This window comes from Dermacentor albipictus, chromosome 2 (genome assembly GCF_038994185.2).
Source record: "Dermacentor albipictus isolate Rhodes 1998 colony chromosome 2, USDA_Dalb.pri_finalv2, whole genome shotgun sequence".
Classification (NCBI taxonomy): domain Eukaryota; kingdom Metazoa; phylum Arthropoda; class Arachnida; order Ixodida; family Ixodidae; genus Dermacentor; species Dermacentor albipictus.
Window position 1 is genome coordinate 165,887,029 of NC_091822.1, and position 21,119 is coordinate 165,908,147.

The 21,119-nt window shown below is 48.4% G+C and overlaps 1 protein-coding gene across 1 annotated transcript; it reads right to left on the reverse strand.

The window, feature by feature from the left end:
* Positions 1-198: 198 nt before the first annotated feature.
* On the reverse strand, positions 199-17,099 carry LOC139055604 (uncharacterized). Its single transcript, XM_070533123.1, has 7 exons — positions 16,967-17,099; positions 14,390-14,462; positions 14,140-14,234; positions 12,179-12,280; positions 12,058-12,105; positions 4,318-4,371; positions 199-504 (listed from the first exon to the last, which is right to left on the reverse strand). Exons 1-7 carry the CDS (start codon positions 17,024-17,026, stop codon positions 352-354), a joined length of 585 nt encoding a protein of 194 aa, XP_070389224.1. The 5' UTR covers positions 17,027-17,099; the 3' UTR covers positions 199-351.
* Between the last annotated feature and the right edge of the window lie 4,020 nt (positions 17,100-21,119).

Consider the following 21,119-nt stretch of genomic DNA (forward strand, 5'->3'; position numbering starts at 1 on the left):
CCGCACAGTTAGTGACCAATACCCCTTTGAGGTTACTAGTCACAGTTATCACCCTAATGATGATCGGTCTACTCGATAACATGCACGAATATTCGAGAAGATACGAAGCCACGCCCCCCTTCGCATATGCCACGAGCAGGCTGTATCGCACTGTGGCGCGCCTCGGCGACCGCGTGCTTACTCATGTTCAGCTGTCGGTTTCAAGGTCGAAACAATTCACGCTTTAATTGCTCGCGCGTCCGTCGTGCTCTGCAAGCTTTCTCGCGCAACTGCCAGCCGAAATAAATATGAAGCAGCCGTCGGTCGAAGCAGCGGCGTCTCCACCGGCTCTGACATGCATGTACAGCGTCCTCAGTTGTTGCTCGGGCCAGCTGGGGGGGCACCGGAGGAGGAGGAGTTGGCATCGCTCTTCTCTCTTGGTTTCTCCTCCTCCTCCGCCTTCTTGGCGTCGATCGCCGCCTTGCAGCTCTCGGTGTAACTGGCCATTGTGGCCACGAAGCCACACTGCGAAAACAAACCACCGGGGCGTCTTGGGCGGGTCGTTTCAAAGCGCTGTGCAAGCAACTGGGCTCTGTGCGTGAACGAATGCCCTTTCCCGGTAAAAGATAAGTAAAGAAAAAGGTACAACCACGTGCAGGCTGTATGGAGGACGCGCCCGCAATGTGGTGCTCTAAACTTCACGCGAGTGCTTCTGAAGGTGAGTGGGCCCCGCAGCGTGCCGAAATAGACCTAACCAAGTGCAAAAGCTACATTTATTTACGCCTTTAGGCAGGTTTCTTTGTAACGTCGTCAGCAGTGGATTCACTCCATAAAATGAATTGCGCATTATTATGCGAAGCATATTACGAGGGCTCAACCCAGCTCCTCAGGCGCGGCGGTGACCATGAAATCACGTGACACCGTGACGTCACGACAGAGGAGAAGTGGCTTTGGCTCAACTCTTGCAAGACGGGCTGGGTGGGAATCGAACCAGGGTCTCCGGAGTGTGGGACGGAGACGCTACCACTGAGCCACGAGTACAACGCTTCAAAGCGGTACAAAAGCGCCTCTAGTGAATGCGGTGTTGCCTTAGAAACGCGCTGTTTCTAAGGCGTGCGTCTCTTGCTCAGGCGCACATTTCGTTGCCGCGCCGAACGCTGCTTTGCTCGACGCTCACCGCGTCCAATGCGGGGCGCGTAGTCGCTGCCCTGTAGCCCATTGTCTTACACCCCTTGGCGGGTCGACGGGAACGCTGTCGCGTTCCACTCTTGAAGGCGAAGAAGTAATGCATGAGTTGTTTCTTCGTCTAGCCGAACCAAATATAGCCAAGCAACAGCAGTTCACCAGGCTAAACAGTGGTTCAACAACTAAAATAAAGGCTAGTATGCTTCGCATCCTGGGCTTAACCTTACCTAAGCCACAGCCATTTTTTTTTTGTTCCGATAACTTCATCTTGAGTTTTTTTTTTATTTCCATGTGATGTTTCACTTCAGTTAACCAATTTTTCAATTGTACCGGCGTTCAGTGAAGGCTATGAAGTTTTTACATTTGTGGAGTGCTGATGAGCGTATTCAGCAAACATATACGCAGTTCTCGTCCAAAATTCAGCTGGAGGTTGTTTTTTTAACATTATGTATTATATTTAACGTGGATAACTTAGCGTGCGTAATTAAATTTGAAAATCCAAGCCCGTGAGAGTGTGTGACACTGGGCAGGAGTGCTAAAGCTGTAGCACCGAATTTTCGCTTCACACTGTGTTTATGGTCAATTTCACGGCGTCAGTTACTGTGGCACATTATAATCTGCAGGCTCAGTGTACTCGAAGTCATCTTTCTTGGACGTGTGATGCAACTAGCGAGACTATCTGGATTAATGAATGCATTTCGAATGCTCAGCAGCTCGGATTCCGTATACAACCCTCCTTAGTCATTGCACGCGTAGAGGTGGCGCTCCACATTATTTGTTACGCTCAGTTTTCAGACATGACGAATGCGAATACTAAAGGCCAGCATTGCCCCAACAGAAATGTTACCTTTAGATTTATAGCAGTTATCTCAGATAATTGTATTCTTCTAATAAACAACACCTTTCTAACATCAGTTTACAGTCTAGCGCCTCTCCAACGAACGCCTCTAGAACGAAATCACCTGAATCACGAAAGAATAATTTTCTCCCAGTTCTATCGTGAGCTCTGCGGTTGGCGACCTCTATAACGAAGTCACCTGTATAACGAATGGTTTCGGAGGCCCCTGAGTATTTCGTTATAAAGGATTTCGACTTTATATGTATTCCGGATTGTGAAAATGCGCACTTCTATTATAAGTTACCTTGTGGCAGTGTGCTTCTAAATTACTAGTGCTTATGTTATTGAAACGTACACTTCTATAAACAGCACATTCCTTAAGGATGTAACTTCAGTGTATATGCATAGAAAATTCCGAAACTTCTCACTTCTTGCTTAGAGTTTACTTACAAACTACGTCTTCCTGAACACTGAGCGAAAGGCATGAATTTAGCTCCCATTCAGTCATGCGTGGCAGGAGATAGCGCCGTCTGTGGATACGACACGTCAGGAAAGAGCAATGGCTCTTTTTTTTTCCTTTGCACAATGACACCAAAGTGAGGCGCATGAGTATACTCACGGTTCCATAGATATAAGTGATAGTACTGTTACCTTTGTTTTCAGTAATTGCATAAGGTATGGGGTGATATGGTACATCTTCTGACCATAAAGAACAAGCTATTAATCTCGTAGTTAAAATAATTGTGAATAGCACAACTTATGGAACCGGACAAGAATAAGCGGGCAGAGAAGAAAGTATAACATTCTAGGAATACTTCCAGCACAGGAACTCTTTGAGTGCGTGGTTGTAACAGGCTATCATTATTCAAATGTTAAAGTATTGGTAAAAAAAAATATGGTGCGCTACGAAAAACAGAATGTTTCAAACCACGAGTGTTAACTATGGAATTATGTCCCCGATATTTCTAAGGAATTTGATGAAACACTGCACCATATAAATTGAAAATGTAAAAGGATGAAATAAGTGAGGAAGTGGTATTGAACTTTTCATTGTAATATGCGATTATTGCTTGTATTCTTACGTGAGTGGAAATGGATGGATGGAAAAAGCTTTATTATGGTCCACTAGGCGACGCTAGTTTCCGAGCCCGAAGCGGGCCGCTCTCGCGTTGGGACCGAAAGGCTGGCCGAAAGACTTTCGGCCAAGTCTTTCTGCTCTAATAAATAAATGCTACGCTCTCCAGTCAAGCGTGACTCGAGAGCGTAGTATTTATTCTTAGTGCGTTGGAATATATTTTTTTGAAGTTGTATAATGCTTGATAACTCTATTGAAAGATGTGCCACCTGCTGCCTTGTCGTCCAACAAGCACGATGTGTTTAGATTAACCAGCAAACATTGTCTGTCAAGATGTCGCGCGGTCCTTCCTGTGTCAGGTGGCGCAATTCCTGTCCTTGAGCTGGATTTTTGGAAGACGCGTACTTTACACGAGTGAAAACACATATTCAACTAAGGAAACAATATTCAATAATTAAGTTCTTAATTAACTACAATTTACGGCCCATATTGCAAGCTACGAATGGCAGCCGATGTAATAATTGCAAGGTGTATCAATTTAAAATGAATTTACAGGATGACACCCTTTTCGAGGTATACTATTTCCCAAAGAGCGGAACGAAATGGATGGTGCGTTCCAGTTACTTTCAGTTATTCTTGTGCTTGAACGCATAAAAGGGCGTTTTGGCAAAAATAAATTAAGTGTAAAAGCAGTGCATTTTTATCGGCGAGTTTGATGGGACATATCACCAAACTGGTGTCATTCTGGAAGTTCATTCCAAGTGGGATACGCCTTTCAAACTCGGCGGCTATACATTTCGTCAATTGCGACATATGCCGCGAAGTTGTTAATCAGGAAGTTAATCAGTGCATTTCGTGTCATTAGCTGAATACGCGTTTGATTTTTTTTTTTCGTGCAAGCATAACGTCCGCCTCTCCCCGATTAATCTATAGCTCGAGAACTGGAATGATATTATTGAACTTAAAATGATCATCGCGTATTCGGTAACGCGGAACGTCCTCCACGCTTGAGTGAATTGCAGTCATAGCATTCAGTGAATGGCTATCTATTTTTAAAGGTCCATGCCTGCGCGTACGCCCGAATTACCGCTACACGCGAGTGCATGTAAGCGCGGCGAATTTCTGTTATCGTCTGTGCTTCGAGAAGCGAACGTATCGGTGGAGTCGAATGTGAGCGACTTTCTTTTTTCAGCACGAAAAAAAAAAGTAACAGAGAGAACAGCAAAAACAAAGGACTCACCTCTATCCCAAACATGATCACAGCTGGAATCACCCATAGGCTCCCCAACAGAAACTGTTGACATGCAAAAATACTAAATCAGCCTACGAAAAGCATTGGGACAGGTATATCGTCAACACGTATAGGCACAGTGCTAATTTTTTTAATGAAGCGAGAATGAAATTGTTACACCCAAGGCTGAAGCATATTCTGAGGAGATTTATCGCTGGGGCAATTGGTTGGCCATCGTTGCCTTAAAGGCACCACCGCACTGTCGGACACTTGCACCAACATCCTCAGTGCTGGCGTTTGTACTTTTTTTTTCTTTTCTCGTGCACGTGTTCACAAGCGTGTTTCAGGCAGCATGCATCGGCACTTGTCTGGCAACCCGCCGCGGTAGCTCAAGTGGCTATGTCGCGTTGCACGCGCTCAGATTGAATTGAATTGAGTTGAATTGAATTTTTATTCTCCTTGAACAAATACACAAGGAAGACTGATGTGGCCAATCCCATACTTGTGTGCCTCATATTCAGATTGTGGTTTCGGCGCGAAATACCACAGTTTATTCTTTTAGTTTTATTTTGTCTGGCCGTAATTTACTTGAATCGGAGTTCAGTGACAATCGCGAGGACCAATGGGGCATTCATTTTGTTGAGGTACTTTTTATGCGAAGCATACTAGCCGCACAACCACGCTCTTCCTTGCTGCGCCGCGCGCGGCCGCGTCGCTACCACATGACGTCATAACAGCTGCAAAAGCGGAGGCTCAACTCGTGCGCTCGCTTGCGGCCGCGTAGCTACATAGCCGGGTCTCAGCTCGTGCGCTCGCCTGCATGAGTTGTTTCTTCGTCTAGCCGAACCAAATATGGCCAAGCAACAGCAGTTCACCAGGCTAAACAGTGGTTCAACAACTAAAATAAAGGCTAGTATGCTTCGCATCTTGGGCTTACTGTGTCGTTCTCCCCTCTTGTGTTCGTCTTAGTTGGCGCTGTTCCTTCCTAATTCAAGTATGCACCATCTAGCCCAAATGAATGTTCTCCTGAGCTTAACCATAGCTAAGCCACAGCCATTTTTCGCACCGTTTCACTATGGAGATTTCTGGGCCCGAGCATACCGCGGCGGGCAAGCGGACATGTCACGTGCTATTTTTAGTGAGGGATTTGTAGAACATCTGCCACTGCGAATCATCAATGATCATCATCACGTAATTTATGGGCGTTTGTTGTTTTACCGATGCTGAAAAAGCCGCTTTAAATTCACTGGTAAGCTTGAAGCTTGGAGGTCTAGGAAACCGTCAAAATTGGAAACCGTTCTTGCGCAACAAAAGTTGCCCGAAGAAGAGGGAGAAAGAAGAATGTACTGGTGCCGCTGCAAATATTCTACAGTTTCCAAAACCTCAGACTTGCTTTCTTCTCTGCGTAACCGCGCGTATCGAAGCGACCAATATATACATAGTTCTAAGGAAGAGTACAATTTTCGGCCAGTTGTTTGTCTTGTCTTTTCTTGCCCCGTCTATTGCGCTTCAGCACATAAAAAATATCTATATCGTTCTAAAATCGCTAGCTTCACAACAGAGTCACAAAATCAAACACAATACGATACATAAAAACGCGCTGGTGTGATGACCCGTACACGGTCAGGCCGGACGCTTTCGACGAACACAGCGCCACCTTGATAGGATGGAGCGGGTGTTCTCCCCGCGTGATTCGATTTTGGAAGGCGGTGCATGTCGTTTCCGCCTGAACTCGGCTGTTCATTGGCTGCACTTGGGAATGTACGTCACTGTTCATACCATCACGCAAAATTGCGATGTCAAAGCTCACTGTGCTGTGCGTGGCGTAGTTAATGGACAGTTGTCCACTCTTGGTTATGGTCGCGCGAAGGTGTGTAATCGCGGTACAGCGATGCTTAGATGCCCGTGTGCTCAAAACGTGGCGGTACATCAGAGTTTAATGGGGCTTAGCGCCATCTATGCGCAGAGAGTGACACTTCCTCGCACAAAAAGAAAAAAAAAGTGGGGCCATATTTTGTATAAGTGACGTCATTTTGATTAGTACTTGCGAGAAAATTGTCTCTGTGTTTCTACCAATAGGCAAGCTTTCTTTTTTTTTTGTGAAGTGCCCCGCAACTCGACGTGACTGCGCAAGGCGTTGGTAATCATATTGCACTGTAAATAAGCGTAGCGGAGAGGAACTTGCAGGGAGATAGATGCAAGCCGTGTACGAGAGTCGCTATCGCACTCTGCTATCCTGTCTCCCTGTCCAATTACTGCCACACACAGTAAACCGACTTACATCCATAAGAGTTCTTCGATCCTGTCTATTACTCGCACGTTTACGCCCTTGCGGGTGTAAGGCTGCGAGCCATAGACTGATGTGCACCCTTAAGTACCTTCCAAAAATGTAAATGCCCTTACGCGGTATACTGCCCTCTCACCGCTGCTGACAGCTGTTGAGGTGCGAACAGTTTGCGCTAATTAGGTGCAGTACGGTCAGCGGTATATTTATTCGGTTATGGCGTCTTTTCGTGTTTTCTTTCTTTTTAAGAAACCGGCAATTGCTATTGCTACCATATATAGCACGAAACATTGCTTCTCTGCGCGCCAGAAGACTCCGAGCTAGTCGGCCACCCGACTCTACGGAAGGCATGCGCGATTAACAAATTCTGGGGTTTTACGTGCCAACACCAGTATTTGATTATGAGGCACACTGTAGTGGTTTACTCTGGATTGATTCTGAGACCCGAGGATCTTTACCGTGCCCCCATTGCACGGGGCGCGCGCGTTTTCGCATTTCGCCCCCATCCTTTCGAAAAGCGGCCGCCGCGCTCAGATACAGTGGTCATCCGCTTTGTGTTCGTAACTCAATATAGAAAGGGGGGGGGGGCGGGAAGAGGTTTTACGTGCGAAAACTACGATACGATTACAAGGCGCACCGTGTAGTGAAGGAGTACGTACGGATTAATTTTAGACCACCTGGGGTACTTTATAGCGTTCACCGAGAGCAGGGCAGAGGAGCGTTCTCGCATTCCGCGCCCATCGGTCCGCAGCCAGAGCGGCCCGAGTCGAACCTGCGACCTCGAACTCGGCAACGCAACGCGGCGGCCGCTCGCCGACCTCCGCGAATTGGCGACCAAAGCGGGTTACCCGACGACAAAACACACCTCGCACGCACCGCGCCCAGAAAAGTGTGAAAGGGGTGCACTTCTTTATTGTCCAAGTCGAGAAATGCATCCGAGGTTAAATTAGGCTATTTCGGAACTATACTTCGCCGCGAAAAAGTTCTTCAATATGTTCAGCAGAAGCGGAGTTGATTGGCCGTCAACCGTACCGTTCGCGGTGCCTCCGTTCCTTCTCCGGCGGCAGTTTCACACCCGCTCCATCTTATCAAGGTGGCGCTGTGTTCGTCGAAAGCGTCCGGCCTGACCGTGTACGGGTCATCACACCAGCGCGTTTCTAGGTATCATATTGTGTTTGATTTTCTGACTCTGTTGTGAAGATAGCGATTTTAGAACGATACATATATTTTTAATGTGCTGAAGCGCAACAGACGGGGCAAGCACAGACAAGACAAACAACTGGCCGAAAATTGTACTCAGAACTATATTGTCGCGTGGTCGTGACTTCAAAGAACACAGTAGCAATACTGTGAACGAAAAAAACTAACTTTTATTGGGCGAACCTGTGCCCACAAAACAGGCTACACGTATAGCACAACGATAGCGGCGAACACGATCGGCGGTCGCCGAAATCTGATCAGCGGGTCAAGCGCGTCGGCTTTTATACATCAGTTCTCAAGTACGTTCAGCAGAAGCGGAGTGATTGGCCGTCAACCGTAACGTTCGCGGTGCCTCCGTTCCTTCTTCGGCGGCAATTTCAAGGCTACGGCGCAAATGGGTGCCCCAACAGCGCCCCGCGTACCGAACAGTCACTCTGGCGCGCAGTTCAAATTTGACGATTCGGCGGTTCACGTAGACGCCGCTGATTGCGACTTGGGCGCCTACGACGCGGCGCCAAACGGGAGCGAACCGCGACTGGGTCCTCGGCGAGCCGCAGTGGCCAGAGGATCGGCACCTCGCGACACAACAGCGGCGACCGCGCCGTATATACCTATACGCTACGCGTACACTCTTAGGCAAAGTTTCACCCTTTGGCTTTTGCCCCTTCTGCCACACAACAATAATCGTTATCTGCCTTGATGCGTTTCCTTTCTTTAACGCTGCGAGCCCGATACTTTCCAGTAACGAACGGCACGCGCGTTATCGGAAGGGGCAAGCCAAAGGGTGTAACTTTGCCTAAGAGTGTAGCAGAACGAGGGCGCTATTCTCGACACCCTCGATGCTCGACACGCATGGTGGCTGCACGGCCGCCATTATCCGCCATGTTGACTCTCAGATTGGTTGTGGAGAGCTCGCGCGCCTTGAAATTTGTCCCGGGAAACGGAAGTTTTGCAAAATGCATTATTGCGTTTTCATCAAGATGACGAAACGTGACGTGGAGCTAGAAATTTTGTAGACTAATGCACTCTGTTGGTACTTGGCAGCTATACTGCGCCGTTAGCGCTTCAAAACAAAAGTGAGCGGTGGCCACTGCAATGCATCTGCAACTTCGCGAATATGTGGTCGCGATCCAAGACATGCGCCATGCCAGCTTGCTGATTGGCTGAAGGAATATGGTGAGGGGAGCGTCACAGGAAGGGCCGTTTCGTAAACGTCAATTCGACGTTGCGAAACGTCGAATTTAACTTTAACTTGAGCTGGGCCGCCATTGCAGAGATATTCCGCCATAATTTGTGGTGCGACGAGCCGCGCGACTTATGCTAATGAGCAGCCATATGCAATGGCGGCCGAGAGGAATGCGTATCGCCACATTTTCCCCGTCGTTTGGCGCCATGAAAATATTTTGTTCATATCGCGTGCTCATGGTATTTGCATCGCTCTCGGGTGGTGTTGGCGTTTGTGTTTTGGGCCATCGTTTTTTAAAAGAACGCTTATAAACGAAATCATAATGCTTGAACATAGCAGACTTTCTGTAACGGTGTGCACTTTGCACTGCTGCGTTTATATTGTAATCAAGATTAATGCCTTTTCGCACAGTTCGAAGTTATGACAACGTTGTTTTTTAATTTATAAATAAAGGAATGTACGTAAGGCGGCGCCGTGAAGTTTCCTCCCGCGGTGCGAGTAACCAGCGAAGTGGACAAGAGATGGCAGTGCCGGCGCTTGCCTCGTGCAAGTAGATATCTCTGGCGCGGGCAACGCTTTCGGTGATATTCGCCCTTTCTCAGTCATCCGAATCGGGCTGAGTCACTTGCGTCTCACGAAACAGCGATAACGTGGCCTAGAACGTGCGCGCATCACTACTCGTACGTCGCGTATGATGTAACAAGGCAGAAAACAAGCGCGTCGGCGCCAACGTACGAGGATTCATTCCATTTCCCGGGGACACGCATCCTAACGAATGAAGCAGACGACGACTTGTACGCAGCAGACGACGGAAGCGAGAAGCGTTTTCGACGGAATAATCATGCGCTTTGAGCTATAGCTTCTTTATTTTTACTGCGAAGGAAAACTGTTTTGCTTCACCGAGAACCTTACGTTCAGTGGCTTCATTTCAGTTTGTTAGGCAAAACGTCAATTTGGCGTCACGTTACGCAAGCAAAATGGGGCCGTCAGCGCCATTTTATTCGCGTCGCCTCTACCTCACGCATCGAAGAAAACGGCGGAATGTCCAGAATAGCGCCCCGAATGTACTGCACCGAATAGCAGCGTTTGCATTTTGCACGGCAGGGTTCGTTTGCACGCCCGCGCTCATACGCACCTGTCTGGCCTTGCTTCGTGGAGCGGACCGGCCTTGTCCTTTGCAGGCTTCACCGATGGATAGCATACCCACTAAAGCCCCTCCATTAACTACGCTTTATCTGGCTTTGTTAGTCCAAATTGCGAAACAATCCCATTTTTCTGAATGCAGAAGTCAATAAGACTCCGTGTATGCGCATGATCGTCGTCAATCATGACGTTTATATGCATCAATTTCTTGAGCGTCGCAGCTCTCAAAAGTCGCAAAACCGTTTGAAGCCAGAAGGATGAAGTTTAGGAAATTCCATGTACTAACACAGGCTCCCGTATACACTTCTGCACCTGCCGGATCATCGGCTAATCAATGGAAAGCGGCCGTCGTTTGAAGTATGGCGGTGGCGCCACTTACGTAGAGTTGTCCCCAGTACACTTTTATGCGAAGCATATTACTAGAGCTCAACCCAGCTCCTCAGGCGCGGCGGTGTCCCTTCAATACCACGTGACACCGTGACGTCACGACAGAGGAGAAACGGGGCTCCAACTCGCGCCGTCGCGGCGGTATATAAGCAGCTGCGCTTGCCTCTGCTAGACACTCACGAGGTGAGATGCCTCCTGGAGACAGAGCTGCTCGTTGGAATGAGAAGCGAAGGTTGCGGCGTGCTACAGAGACTGTTTCTAGGTGGCTTTGCTACGGCGCAGCGACTACGCGCCCCGCATCGGACGCGGTGAGCGTCGAGCAACGCAGCGTTCGGCGCGACAACGAAATGTGCGCCTGAGCAAGCGCCGCACGCCTGAGCCGACGCCGACGACACCGGCTTTTCTGCGACACGAGCTCCTTAACGCTGTCGCGTTAAAATAAAGGCTAGTATGCTTCGCATCCTGGGCTTAACCTTACCTAAGCCACAGCCATTTTTTACATTCTGTGCTCGCTGCTGGCAAAAAAAGAATGTGCATCAATAAAATAGCGCCCGGATACTTCTGCTTTCCGAAACATTAACGAATCAATAAAGAGCGGCCGCTGTAGAAACTTCCGCAGCTCGAAACCATTCTTATGCGAAGGGTACAAACAAATTTTGCCGGCTTCTGGCGCTATACTCTTCGGCAACGCCGTAACATGGTCGCCTAGCGCCTGGTGATGATCGCCGCTACCCTCAATATGTTTATTTTGTTATAGCGCAAGCTTGACACGGACAACAGAAGACGCATCTGATACACACAGCGCTGTGTGCGTCAGATGTGCCTTCTGTTGTACGTGTCGAGCTTGCGCTATAACAAAATGAGATATTCCGTACCAACAAGCCCCTATTGCTATCCTAATCGACCTCAATATGCTGTTTTTTAACCCTATGTATGTGGTGTTTCCATAGATGCCGGCCGTTTTGCGGTCGTCCAACAGGCACAGCCATGTATATAGCAGGCTGTGGTGGTAAGCATCATCCCCATTGCTGGATAAATCGCTCTGCTTGCAGCTTTCTAGGACGCTAACGCCAACTCTTCGTCTGGTGAATTCCGTAGGAAGCTCTGTACCTGCCATCATAGGTCTCTGGGATCTGGTTGCCTTGCCTTATCCCGGAGGCCAAGTTTCCGTGAACGCTGTCCTAAATTTGCGGTCAATTTTTTTCTTCTTTTTGGCGCGTTTTGATTAAAGTTTTGCGGCCCATGTGAATCGACATTGGTCGCTCCATGCTGTGGGACCATTCGGGAAGAGAAGGTAGCCGCTTGCAACATGCATACATTTCTCGCCAACTTGTGTAACCTTAACTTGTCCTATTCCGCTTCACATGTTTAGCGCAAGGCTTATCCAACTTTTCTAATCTACCACCGCGCTTCTACTGGCAATCCATCATTCACATTTTTATCGTTTCATTTTTTTTTTTCTTTTCGACTTCGCTCTGTGTCCTGACAGTGCGACTGTGCCGTATTCCCCAGATGCTACACCATGGCGAGACGGATTTTGATCGCTTACCTCTCCCATGTGCATAACTGCGGCGACCCTTTCGGAAGCGGTCTGCTTCTGAAACAGGATTTCTCGGCGGTTAGACAGCAGAACAGCTCAGCGATGCGTAGCGTAGTCTTTAATGTCTCACCGATAGCCCGGCCTCGACTCGGCTGATGATGATGTAGATGGCAGTGCCCACGAGCCGCACCGAAACGCCCGTGAGGCCTATGCGCATCCGTCGCACGTTGTCCTGCGCGCAAATATGGCCAGAGGTAACTTAGCATCCTTCCCCGGCTCATATTGAATAGCGATGCTCCTGCGACAAGAATCTTGAAATAACAGGTGACGCTTCCGGAATTGAGCTGACAGAATGGCTGAGCATGCCGCTTGAAGCGGCCACGCAATCGACTAGGGGAAGGCACGTGTCCCTGCCAGGGAAAAAGGGCCATCTCGACGCCTTTATCTTGAGTCGCTCACGATTCAGACTACCCCACACACATCTGAACAGGAGCAATGGCAATCTGCCGTCAGTGTATGCGCTCTGCCTGCGTCACGTATTCAAGACTATTTAAGCGAGCTGCTCGAACACCTTTGTTTATTTTACCTGTCAACAAGGCTCCCGTGTGGGAGGCGAAACGTCTTCTCTTCTTTAAAATCTTTATTTGGTCGGCGAAGTGCCCCGGGTTTTTGTTTACCTTTTAACCACGAATTCCGAACACGTAAGGTTAGTCCTGATCCGTCGTTTTATCAGCTGCATAAACTGCTCTAAGCAATCGCTTACTAGCTAATTTAACAAGTACGTTGTTACGCACGCACAGGCAAACACGATTATATCTCACTCATTGACCGCAGACACTCGCGATCATAACGCTGGCGTGATGAAGAGCGGCAGCTGCGGCGAGCGAACTCATCTTCGTGTTGCCTCTCACTTCAGCGCAAACGAGGCGCACGAGAACACAGCACGCACAAAGCCATCAGTTATCTTCGGTCGGCTAGCCTTCTATAACCCACGACAGATTGTCTCTAAGATAGGACGTCTGCGGCTGCTGCTAAGCCACCGCAGCTGGAGTAGGAGCGGATATACGCACTAACCTGCCACCTTTCACCCCCATACCCGCGCTATCGCGCGCACATCTCCCCGCTTCTCGCCTTGCGATCGTCAGAAGACAGCGCGCACCGTCCATGATTTCGTCCCTTGGGAGCGCAAGAAGACATCGCTGCATCAGGCCACCATCCTTTTCGTCTCGACCTCGCAACCTTCGCTCGCGCCTACAGAAAACGGCGCGCGACCGTGATGCTATCGCGCTTGCTCTTTATAAGGAACACCACGGCGACGGCGGAAATTAGCCTGGAGTGTCGACATAATTGCTATCGCAATAAAAAAAGAATAGTGCAGGGCAGACACGCAATCCTACTCTCAGATGTCCATGATATTATGGTCTAGTAAAAAAAAAAAGTTGGAAAGTGGTTTAGCCTATACTTTATAACGATCAAAGAGTGCCTACCTGAGAGAGAGTTGGTGGCGAGAATGGCGCATGCGCACTGTGCGCGGCAATCTATCCGTCGCCGCTCGGGTAGAAGCGCCGGACTGCTCTATTTTTTTTTTTTCTATCTGCGCTGTCTTCGGGATCGGTATGCATTTTAAGACTGCGCTTTTTATCTGGGGATATCTCTCCAGGTTGCCTAAAGTGCCACGGGTACGCTGGTCATATTGAGGTCATACCACGATATGATCTCCTTTGTTTCTATCCGCATTTTGTGAATGAAATGATTCTGGGGTTTTACTTGCGAAAACCACGATCTTATTAAGAGGCACGCCGTAGTACAGGACTCCGGATCTTTGACGCGCCCCCAATGCATGGGGCACGGGCGTTTTTGGCATTTCGCACCCATCTAAACGCAACCACCGCCACGGGGATTTGATCCTGCGACCTCGCGCTTAGCAGCGCTACTCCATATCAGCTAAGCCATCGGGGCGGGTCGGCATGTTGTTATTGTTGGTGGTGTCATAGTCGTACTTGTTTGGTATGACCGCGTTTTTGTTGTTGTTGTTCTTGTTGTTGTACCAGTTCATCGTGAATTCATGCTTCTCCATAGCGGTATACGCACCCTGGCTGCGGCGACCATCCAAGTGATGATGAACCCGAAGTTAGCCGCCATCAGAAAAGAGCCGATGCCCCAGGAGATCCAGACATGCGGGCGTGCTGCGCGCCAATTATTTGTATTAGTAGTAGTTGTTGGTATTCGTAGTAGTAGTAGGCAGTATAGTAGTAATAGTAGTAGTAGCAGAAGTAGTAGTAGTACTATTAGTAGTAGTAGTAGTCATAGTAGAAGGGGTGGTGGCGCTACATGTGCTTACTATTTGCGTCGGTCAGAATCGCTGTCCTGTACATGAAGGTCATCTGTATCCCCAGGGCCAGAACCATCACCACCTATAAGGAGCATGGGGAGCAAAATACTGCGTGACCTGCCATGGCATATCAACGAGCTGCGATGCACAAATAAAGAAAACTAAAAAGAAAAAGACATTGACGTACAAATTAAGCACAAATTGATTGACAGGCTACAGTGATGCTTTGATTGCCTTAACTCAAATGTAAGGTGAGCATCACTTATGTCAAAGCCCTGGCACTCTCCATTTCCTTGTCCGACGAAGAGCATCGTCGTTGAAACGTATAGAGCGGAGATGAGCAAAGCAAGTCTTGCGCGAGAAGCGCTGTCGCCCCAGTCACTGACGCGTCCGACAGAAAATACCGCCCCTGCTCAGTTAGGGGTCAAATCATATCAAATGACATCGTTTTCATTCGTTAGATTCAGAAAGTCCAAAACACAGGTAAATTAGTAAAGATTGCGAAAATCGGAGACTGGACCATGGTACCGTAAACAGCAATTATGACAACTAAACAGGCAGATTAGAAAGTAATTCAATGAACAAACGCAAACAGCTTAGGCAAATGAATACAAGATGGTTAAGCAATATTATTATATACAATACGAACGTATCAGATCAAGTACACGTAAGCCAATGGAAAATTCAGGAAGAAAGGCAGTAAAAACAAATATAGAACATCGAGTAAATTAGGACTAATCCAAAAGAAAAGCTTTAATGGACACAGCTAACGTAGCTAACGTAGCTAACGAGTATGAATATGTTGATGCATGAGTGAAAATATTCCTTCCAATTGCCTTGAAAGCTGGAGACAATATTCCATAACTACATGGCGATTTACATGGTGTAAACTGTTACTGGCAGCGAATCCAGCGCGGTTAACGATTAACAAATACAAACTTCATAATTAGCGCGCTATAGGGGAAAAAAGTCGTGGGCAGCGCATCTAGTCTGGTTACAGTTAGTCTGTAAATTACTATAAATGGATGCATATAAAAGTGGATAGACGCGTTCAGTTTCGTTTCCCATAGCGCTTGCCATAGTCGGCGCCCATTGAAATATACTATAGCGTGAGCTCCGCGTGTACCGTCTGTTATACGCTCAGCCGAGTGTTATACAAGCTCAGCGGTAAAGGTGTAGCGCCCAAAGTTCGTGCCAGCAGAGGAAGGCAGAAACGCTGCCCTGCAGCTCCGCCACGGATCCCCGACTGAGCGGGCCTTTGTCGTTGCACTAGGGTGGTTGCTTGAGCTAGCTGGTAATCCATGATCAAAAATAACGTACAGCGCGAAAGACAAGGACTGCGAAGACGACATATACAGCACTGACTTCCAACAACATTTAATTGCGTTGCCACATCGTGTGTATACATACAAGAAAGGGCATGCGCAGAAAATGAAAGGAAGTCACATGGGGTGTTCTAACAGCAAGTCAATGAACTAAAAGCATGGTCACCAGAAAAATAAGAAAAAAATATACATTACGATTTCTATCTGTTTAGATACGTGACTTCACCAGGGGTCAGCGCGATAGAGGGGGCACTAACGCAATTACTACCAAGTTTCCCGATGAAATCAGCTTCCACAATTTCCCGAGTGAGCTGCGAGCTGTGTCTCGCTAAAATTTCAGTATCTTCAAAGCGGGGCACGCAGCCGCAGTCCCGGCGATGCATGCCCTTTCTTGTATATATACACCCGATGTGGCAACGCAATTAAATGTTGTTGGAAGTCAGCGCTGTGTAGGTCGTCTTCGCAGTCCTTGTCTTTCGCGCTGTACGTTATTTTTGTCGTTGCGTCCGCTTCGTCGTTTTTGCAGCCAAACGCACTCGGCTTCTCTCGACAAACTCGTTGACATTCCGCGCGCATGCGATCAACGCGCCGTCTAACAGCGGGGCAGCACAACACCGACAGCGGCGACAACGGCAGTAGCCTGAAGAGGTTCCCTTCGCCTACATACATATACACGCTTTTCTACGCTCTTCCATCGCCTCCCTACCTCTGACACGTGAACAGATTCCCACGCTTTACACCCATACACATTTTTTATGCGAAGCATACTAGCCGCACAACCACGCTCTTCCTTGCTGCGCCGCGCGCGGCCGCGTAGCTACCATATGACGTCATAACAGCTGCAAAAGCGGAGGCTCAACTCGTGCGCTCGCTTGCGGCCGCGTAGCTACATAGCCGGGTCTCAGCTCGTGCGCTCGCCTGCATGAGTTGTTTCTTCGTCTAGCCGAACCAAGTATAGCCAAGCAACAGCAGTTCACCAGGCTAAACAGTGGTTCAACAACTAAAATAAAGGCTAGTATGCTTCGCATCCTGGGCTTAACCTTAGCTAAGCCACAGCCATTTTTTTTTTCAGCATTGACACTCCTATGCTAACGCAATGAATTACGTCGGCGGAGAAAGGGCTAACACCGGGGGCACAGAGGACTCGACGCGATTCACTCAACACTGCGTGACGCTACGCCATGGCTTAGATTATCTTTTTCGACAAGTGCCCTGCTAATCGTCGAGCGTACGTTATGGTGAATCATCGTGCAGTTCTCACCGTGAAAGCGAGGGTCAGACCCCTGACCCAGTTCCTAGAGTCCAAGAGGGAAGCAGGCATTATCGGAATTGGAGTGGATTTCCTTCTTGTCGTGTGTTGTCTTGTCCTTCTCCGATGGCGGTATTCTTCTTCTGCTTCTGCTTCTATGTCTTCGAGAAGCATGGCACGTGCCACCACTGCAGGCGACGGACCAAGGAAGAAGAAGAAGAAACCTTATTAATGAATGGAGGAGGAATGAACTTTTATTGTAGAACCAGCACTTTATGATGGCCGGGCCTAAGCCTCCCACGAAGGGACGTCGAGGGCTTGCCTCGCCGCTACCTCGCGGGCGTGCTAGGTCGCCCAGGTTTGGTCGTCGAGGGCGGAGCTCCGCAGAGCCCCATGCAACCTCGACGAGAGAGTCGTGGAGGAGGAGGAGTAGATTTTAATGAAGAGAAAGGGGGAGAGGTCGGCCTGGAGAGCGTGTCTCTTGCCTGCTACTCCTCACTGGGGAAAGGGGAAGTGGGAAATACAGGGAAAGGTAGGTGGCGGGTGATTATGTTATGGTACAATGAGATGCTATGTACGCGCTGTCCTATATGCGGATGCGCACTGTAGACGCAATGAACGTAAGAGCAATCTTGTACATACCAAAAGTAATCTTGTCACAAAAAGTTAATGCGAAAGCACATTTCGCACTAACTGCACGTCTCACAGCTTCTAGAGGTGATTGTCTAAACCAGTCTCACTTAAAAGTTAAAAAGTGATATTATGGCACGTTTGGCACAGTGAACAGTCCTCCACGCGCCCGAAAGCTTTTCTTCTGAAAAGGGGCGGGAGTCCAAGCTGTCAACTGTAGATTTGAGTTTTCTTCGTTCGGCCGCATATTGAGGGCACACGCAAAGTACGTGAGCTATTGTCTCGAGAGTGTGACAGACGCTACATTCAGGGTCACGAGGGAGTTGTGGTGTTAGACTGTGTGTACTGTGCTGGGCACTCCCACAGCATATGCGGAAGCGTAGCCGGGTGAATGCCACAGCACCGGCAGTTGAGGGTAGCGTAGACGTCTGTAAATATGGAAATGAATGGTCCGGCAGTTTTTTTTTTTTGTGGCCTCTGGTGGCGGCTTAAAGTCCTTGGACTCGGACGGCATCTTCGGCTTGCCGGAGGGCAAGGAGGTAAAATTTAATTATGGAGGTTAGCATCCCGAGACTGCACATATTTTCAGCATGGCAGGCCGCAGTGGACGGCTCCGGATTTTCATTTCCCCCAGGTGGGGTTCGGTGATATGCATAAATATGTGCCTTTGATATGCCCTAAGTATGCGTAAATTTAAATACAGCAGCGTTTTTTCTTTCTTTTTTTTCTGATTTTCGCCCTCGCAGAATCGTGGCCACCGCGGCGGGAAAACGAATTCGCAGTTAAGCGATTAAATCCAACATTTTCCGGTAGAAATTTGCCGGAACAAATTTTACAAAAAAGAAAGAAAGCTAGATAGAAAGAAAATGCAATTGTACGCATCGCCGTTAGTTGTTGTTGTCCTGAGTGTTTGTGGCGCATACCCACAGTGGGGGATTGGCCAGGAACCGAGTGGTTAAATTAGGTGCATAAAAACAAAGGAATTAACAATTTGCACGTTGGAGCTTAGGAGGCAAAAGGTTTGCGAGACGAAAAAATGCAATCAGAAGAAAACCGTGAATAAAAAAAATAATCATAGACAATTGTCAACGGTTTCCTCCCTGCCTTTTCATATCTCTCTCTCTCTCTCTCTGTCTTTTGACCGCTTCATTAAAGCACTGTTACACGTAAACTCCAAGATATGCGCTCATTCTGCCTTTCTTTTTTTTTTTTCTTGAACGACCGGTTTGCCTTGCTCGTTGAAACGTTCCACGATCTTGTGCATTTTGCCTTTTCTTCGAAATCCTGGCCAGAAATGTTCCGAGTAAGTGAAATTTCTCCGCACTGAAGCTTTAATGTAGCACTGGTACACGAATCTTGGATCTTGTCTTGCCTTGGCTAACGACCTAGCCATCACGGCACGAAACCGGGTTTCCTTCAGCGCATGACTTATGGCGACGAGCACAAGTTTCGATTTCAGAGGGACACGAGAGGGAGCCGTAACTTCTCGTGTGACTCCGTAAACGCAGCTGGTGACGTGTTCGCACAAAATTGCGACCTGAATGCGTCGCGCCATTTACGTATGCGCAAAGCCACCCTGTGTCCTCGCCGTCTTCGTCGTCGTCCTGATGGCGTTATCCAGCGGAGATGGATTTTTTTTTTGTGTGGATTGAATAACTTTAATGAAAGGTCCTGCGAGCTACGGGACGCAAGGTCCCATAGAGCGGGCTACTCCCACGTTGGGACCGGGAATTGTAACTCCCTGGCCGTATCGTGGCCAGGTCAGTGCTGCGTAATGCTTCTTGTAGCCTGGCGGAGTCTTGATCCTTGTTTGCGTGGGTCCGACCACACGGCCAGAGCAAGTGATGTACGTCCAGTGTGCTATGGCAATTTTCGCAATATGATGTTTTGTATAGGGCAGTCATGCAGTGATGTAGTCTGTTCTGCGTGGGGTGCGGAGATGGATGGATGGATGGAAACAACTTTATTTTCGATTTTCCTCGCCGACGGTAGTCGCCTACTTGGGCGCCATGCGCCGGAGTTCTGAACTCGCCGTGCTGCTACTGGGTGGTGGGTGACCAGATAAGCTGGGTAAGGTAAAAGCCGCCGATCTCTACATTGAGGTAAGCTCACTTGGGACTCTACTGGTGGTCTTTCGGTTCGTTTGTTTGTTCGAAGCTTTATTTTAAAGGCAATGACTTCGAAAGAAAGTTTCCATTTACTTTTCCGTATAGGGTGCGCCTGTTTCTCGACTGTTTGAGCCTCTTTCGTGGAACGATCCTGAAGATCGTGCCGTCGAAATATAAGTGCACCGAGTATGTATGTATCATGCATGTATGTGCAACCAAGGTGCGACTGGGTATGTGCAACTGATGCTACTCGGTATGTGATGACACTGTATGGGCTACCGGGCCCCTGGGTATGTACCAATGTACCTGTGGGCCTCTGAGTGCTAGAAGTGTGTTTTGTGCGAACGCTAAACGTTGCAGAATTTAAAGATGCTCGGGTTCTTTAACGTTGCAAGCAAGTAAGAAAGCCATAAACGACAACTTCCCGACGGTTCGCGCCAAGTCATTATGGCGCGAACCGTCGTCGTAGGGTCAGAGCAGTTTATGGATATCGACCGGAGAGGTCAAGTACATCACGTCCCCGGTGGTGAAGTTGAAAGACATAGCTTTTTTTCTTTCTTTCCTACCCTCCCTTTGCTTTTTATGACTGTATTTGTCGAAGTTGCTTCAGCTCGGTGTTGTTTTATAGCTCAGCTGCCAATTCGTAAGCGTTCGATTGTTCGCAATGCTCTGCTTTCATCAAGAATGCAAAAGTCATTACGTTGCCAGTAGCCCGCAGCCACTGGCGGCCAGCGAATCTTCGCGCATCAGCCAATCGTAGTTCTTGAGGCACGAGATCTCCCTCCTGAGCATCCGGGCCGGTGCAATGTGACGTGCAGTAAGGCTTGCGCTTTTCCACGCAGAGTAAACTTGCGGACAGACATGTGAAGCAGTCTCCTAGCAACGAGGACGCAGCATTCATTGCGGAGGCGGCGCGCCCCGTCGTAAGGCACTCACTACAGTGATGGGGCCCATCATAACGGTATATGCGCTGTTATGACACAACGCATCGGTATTCATTAGCCTGCAGCCCCTGAAGCGGTATGTGCCTAAAGCCCCCAACCCCATTCTCCCTTGTCTACGCAACGGGTCGTTTCACTCGTCTTTGCAGTAGCCCTCTGTGCCAGGCGTGGTGGTGAAACAAGCACGACAGAAGTCGAACGAGAAAAAATATAATGCGGCAACACAAAATAAATACACTGTAAGCACTATTAACGCACTTCGTCGTTTTAATTCGCACATAGACATCGTCATCTTCCCTGTTCTTCTACTTCTTCGCGCGTGAGCTGGGGAGTTGTCTTTCTTAGAATAAAAAGCGCTGGACAACTTGATCGGTCTCGGTATTATAATGCATATTTTTTTCTTTAGACTGCTGGACACGATTCGAACCCAGGACGCAGTAAACATGAGCTCAAAGCTCTGCCGCGGCGCGACGATACAATAGCTTT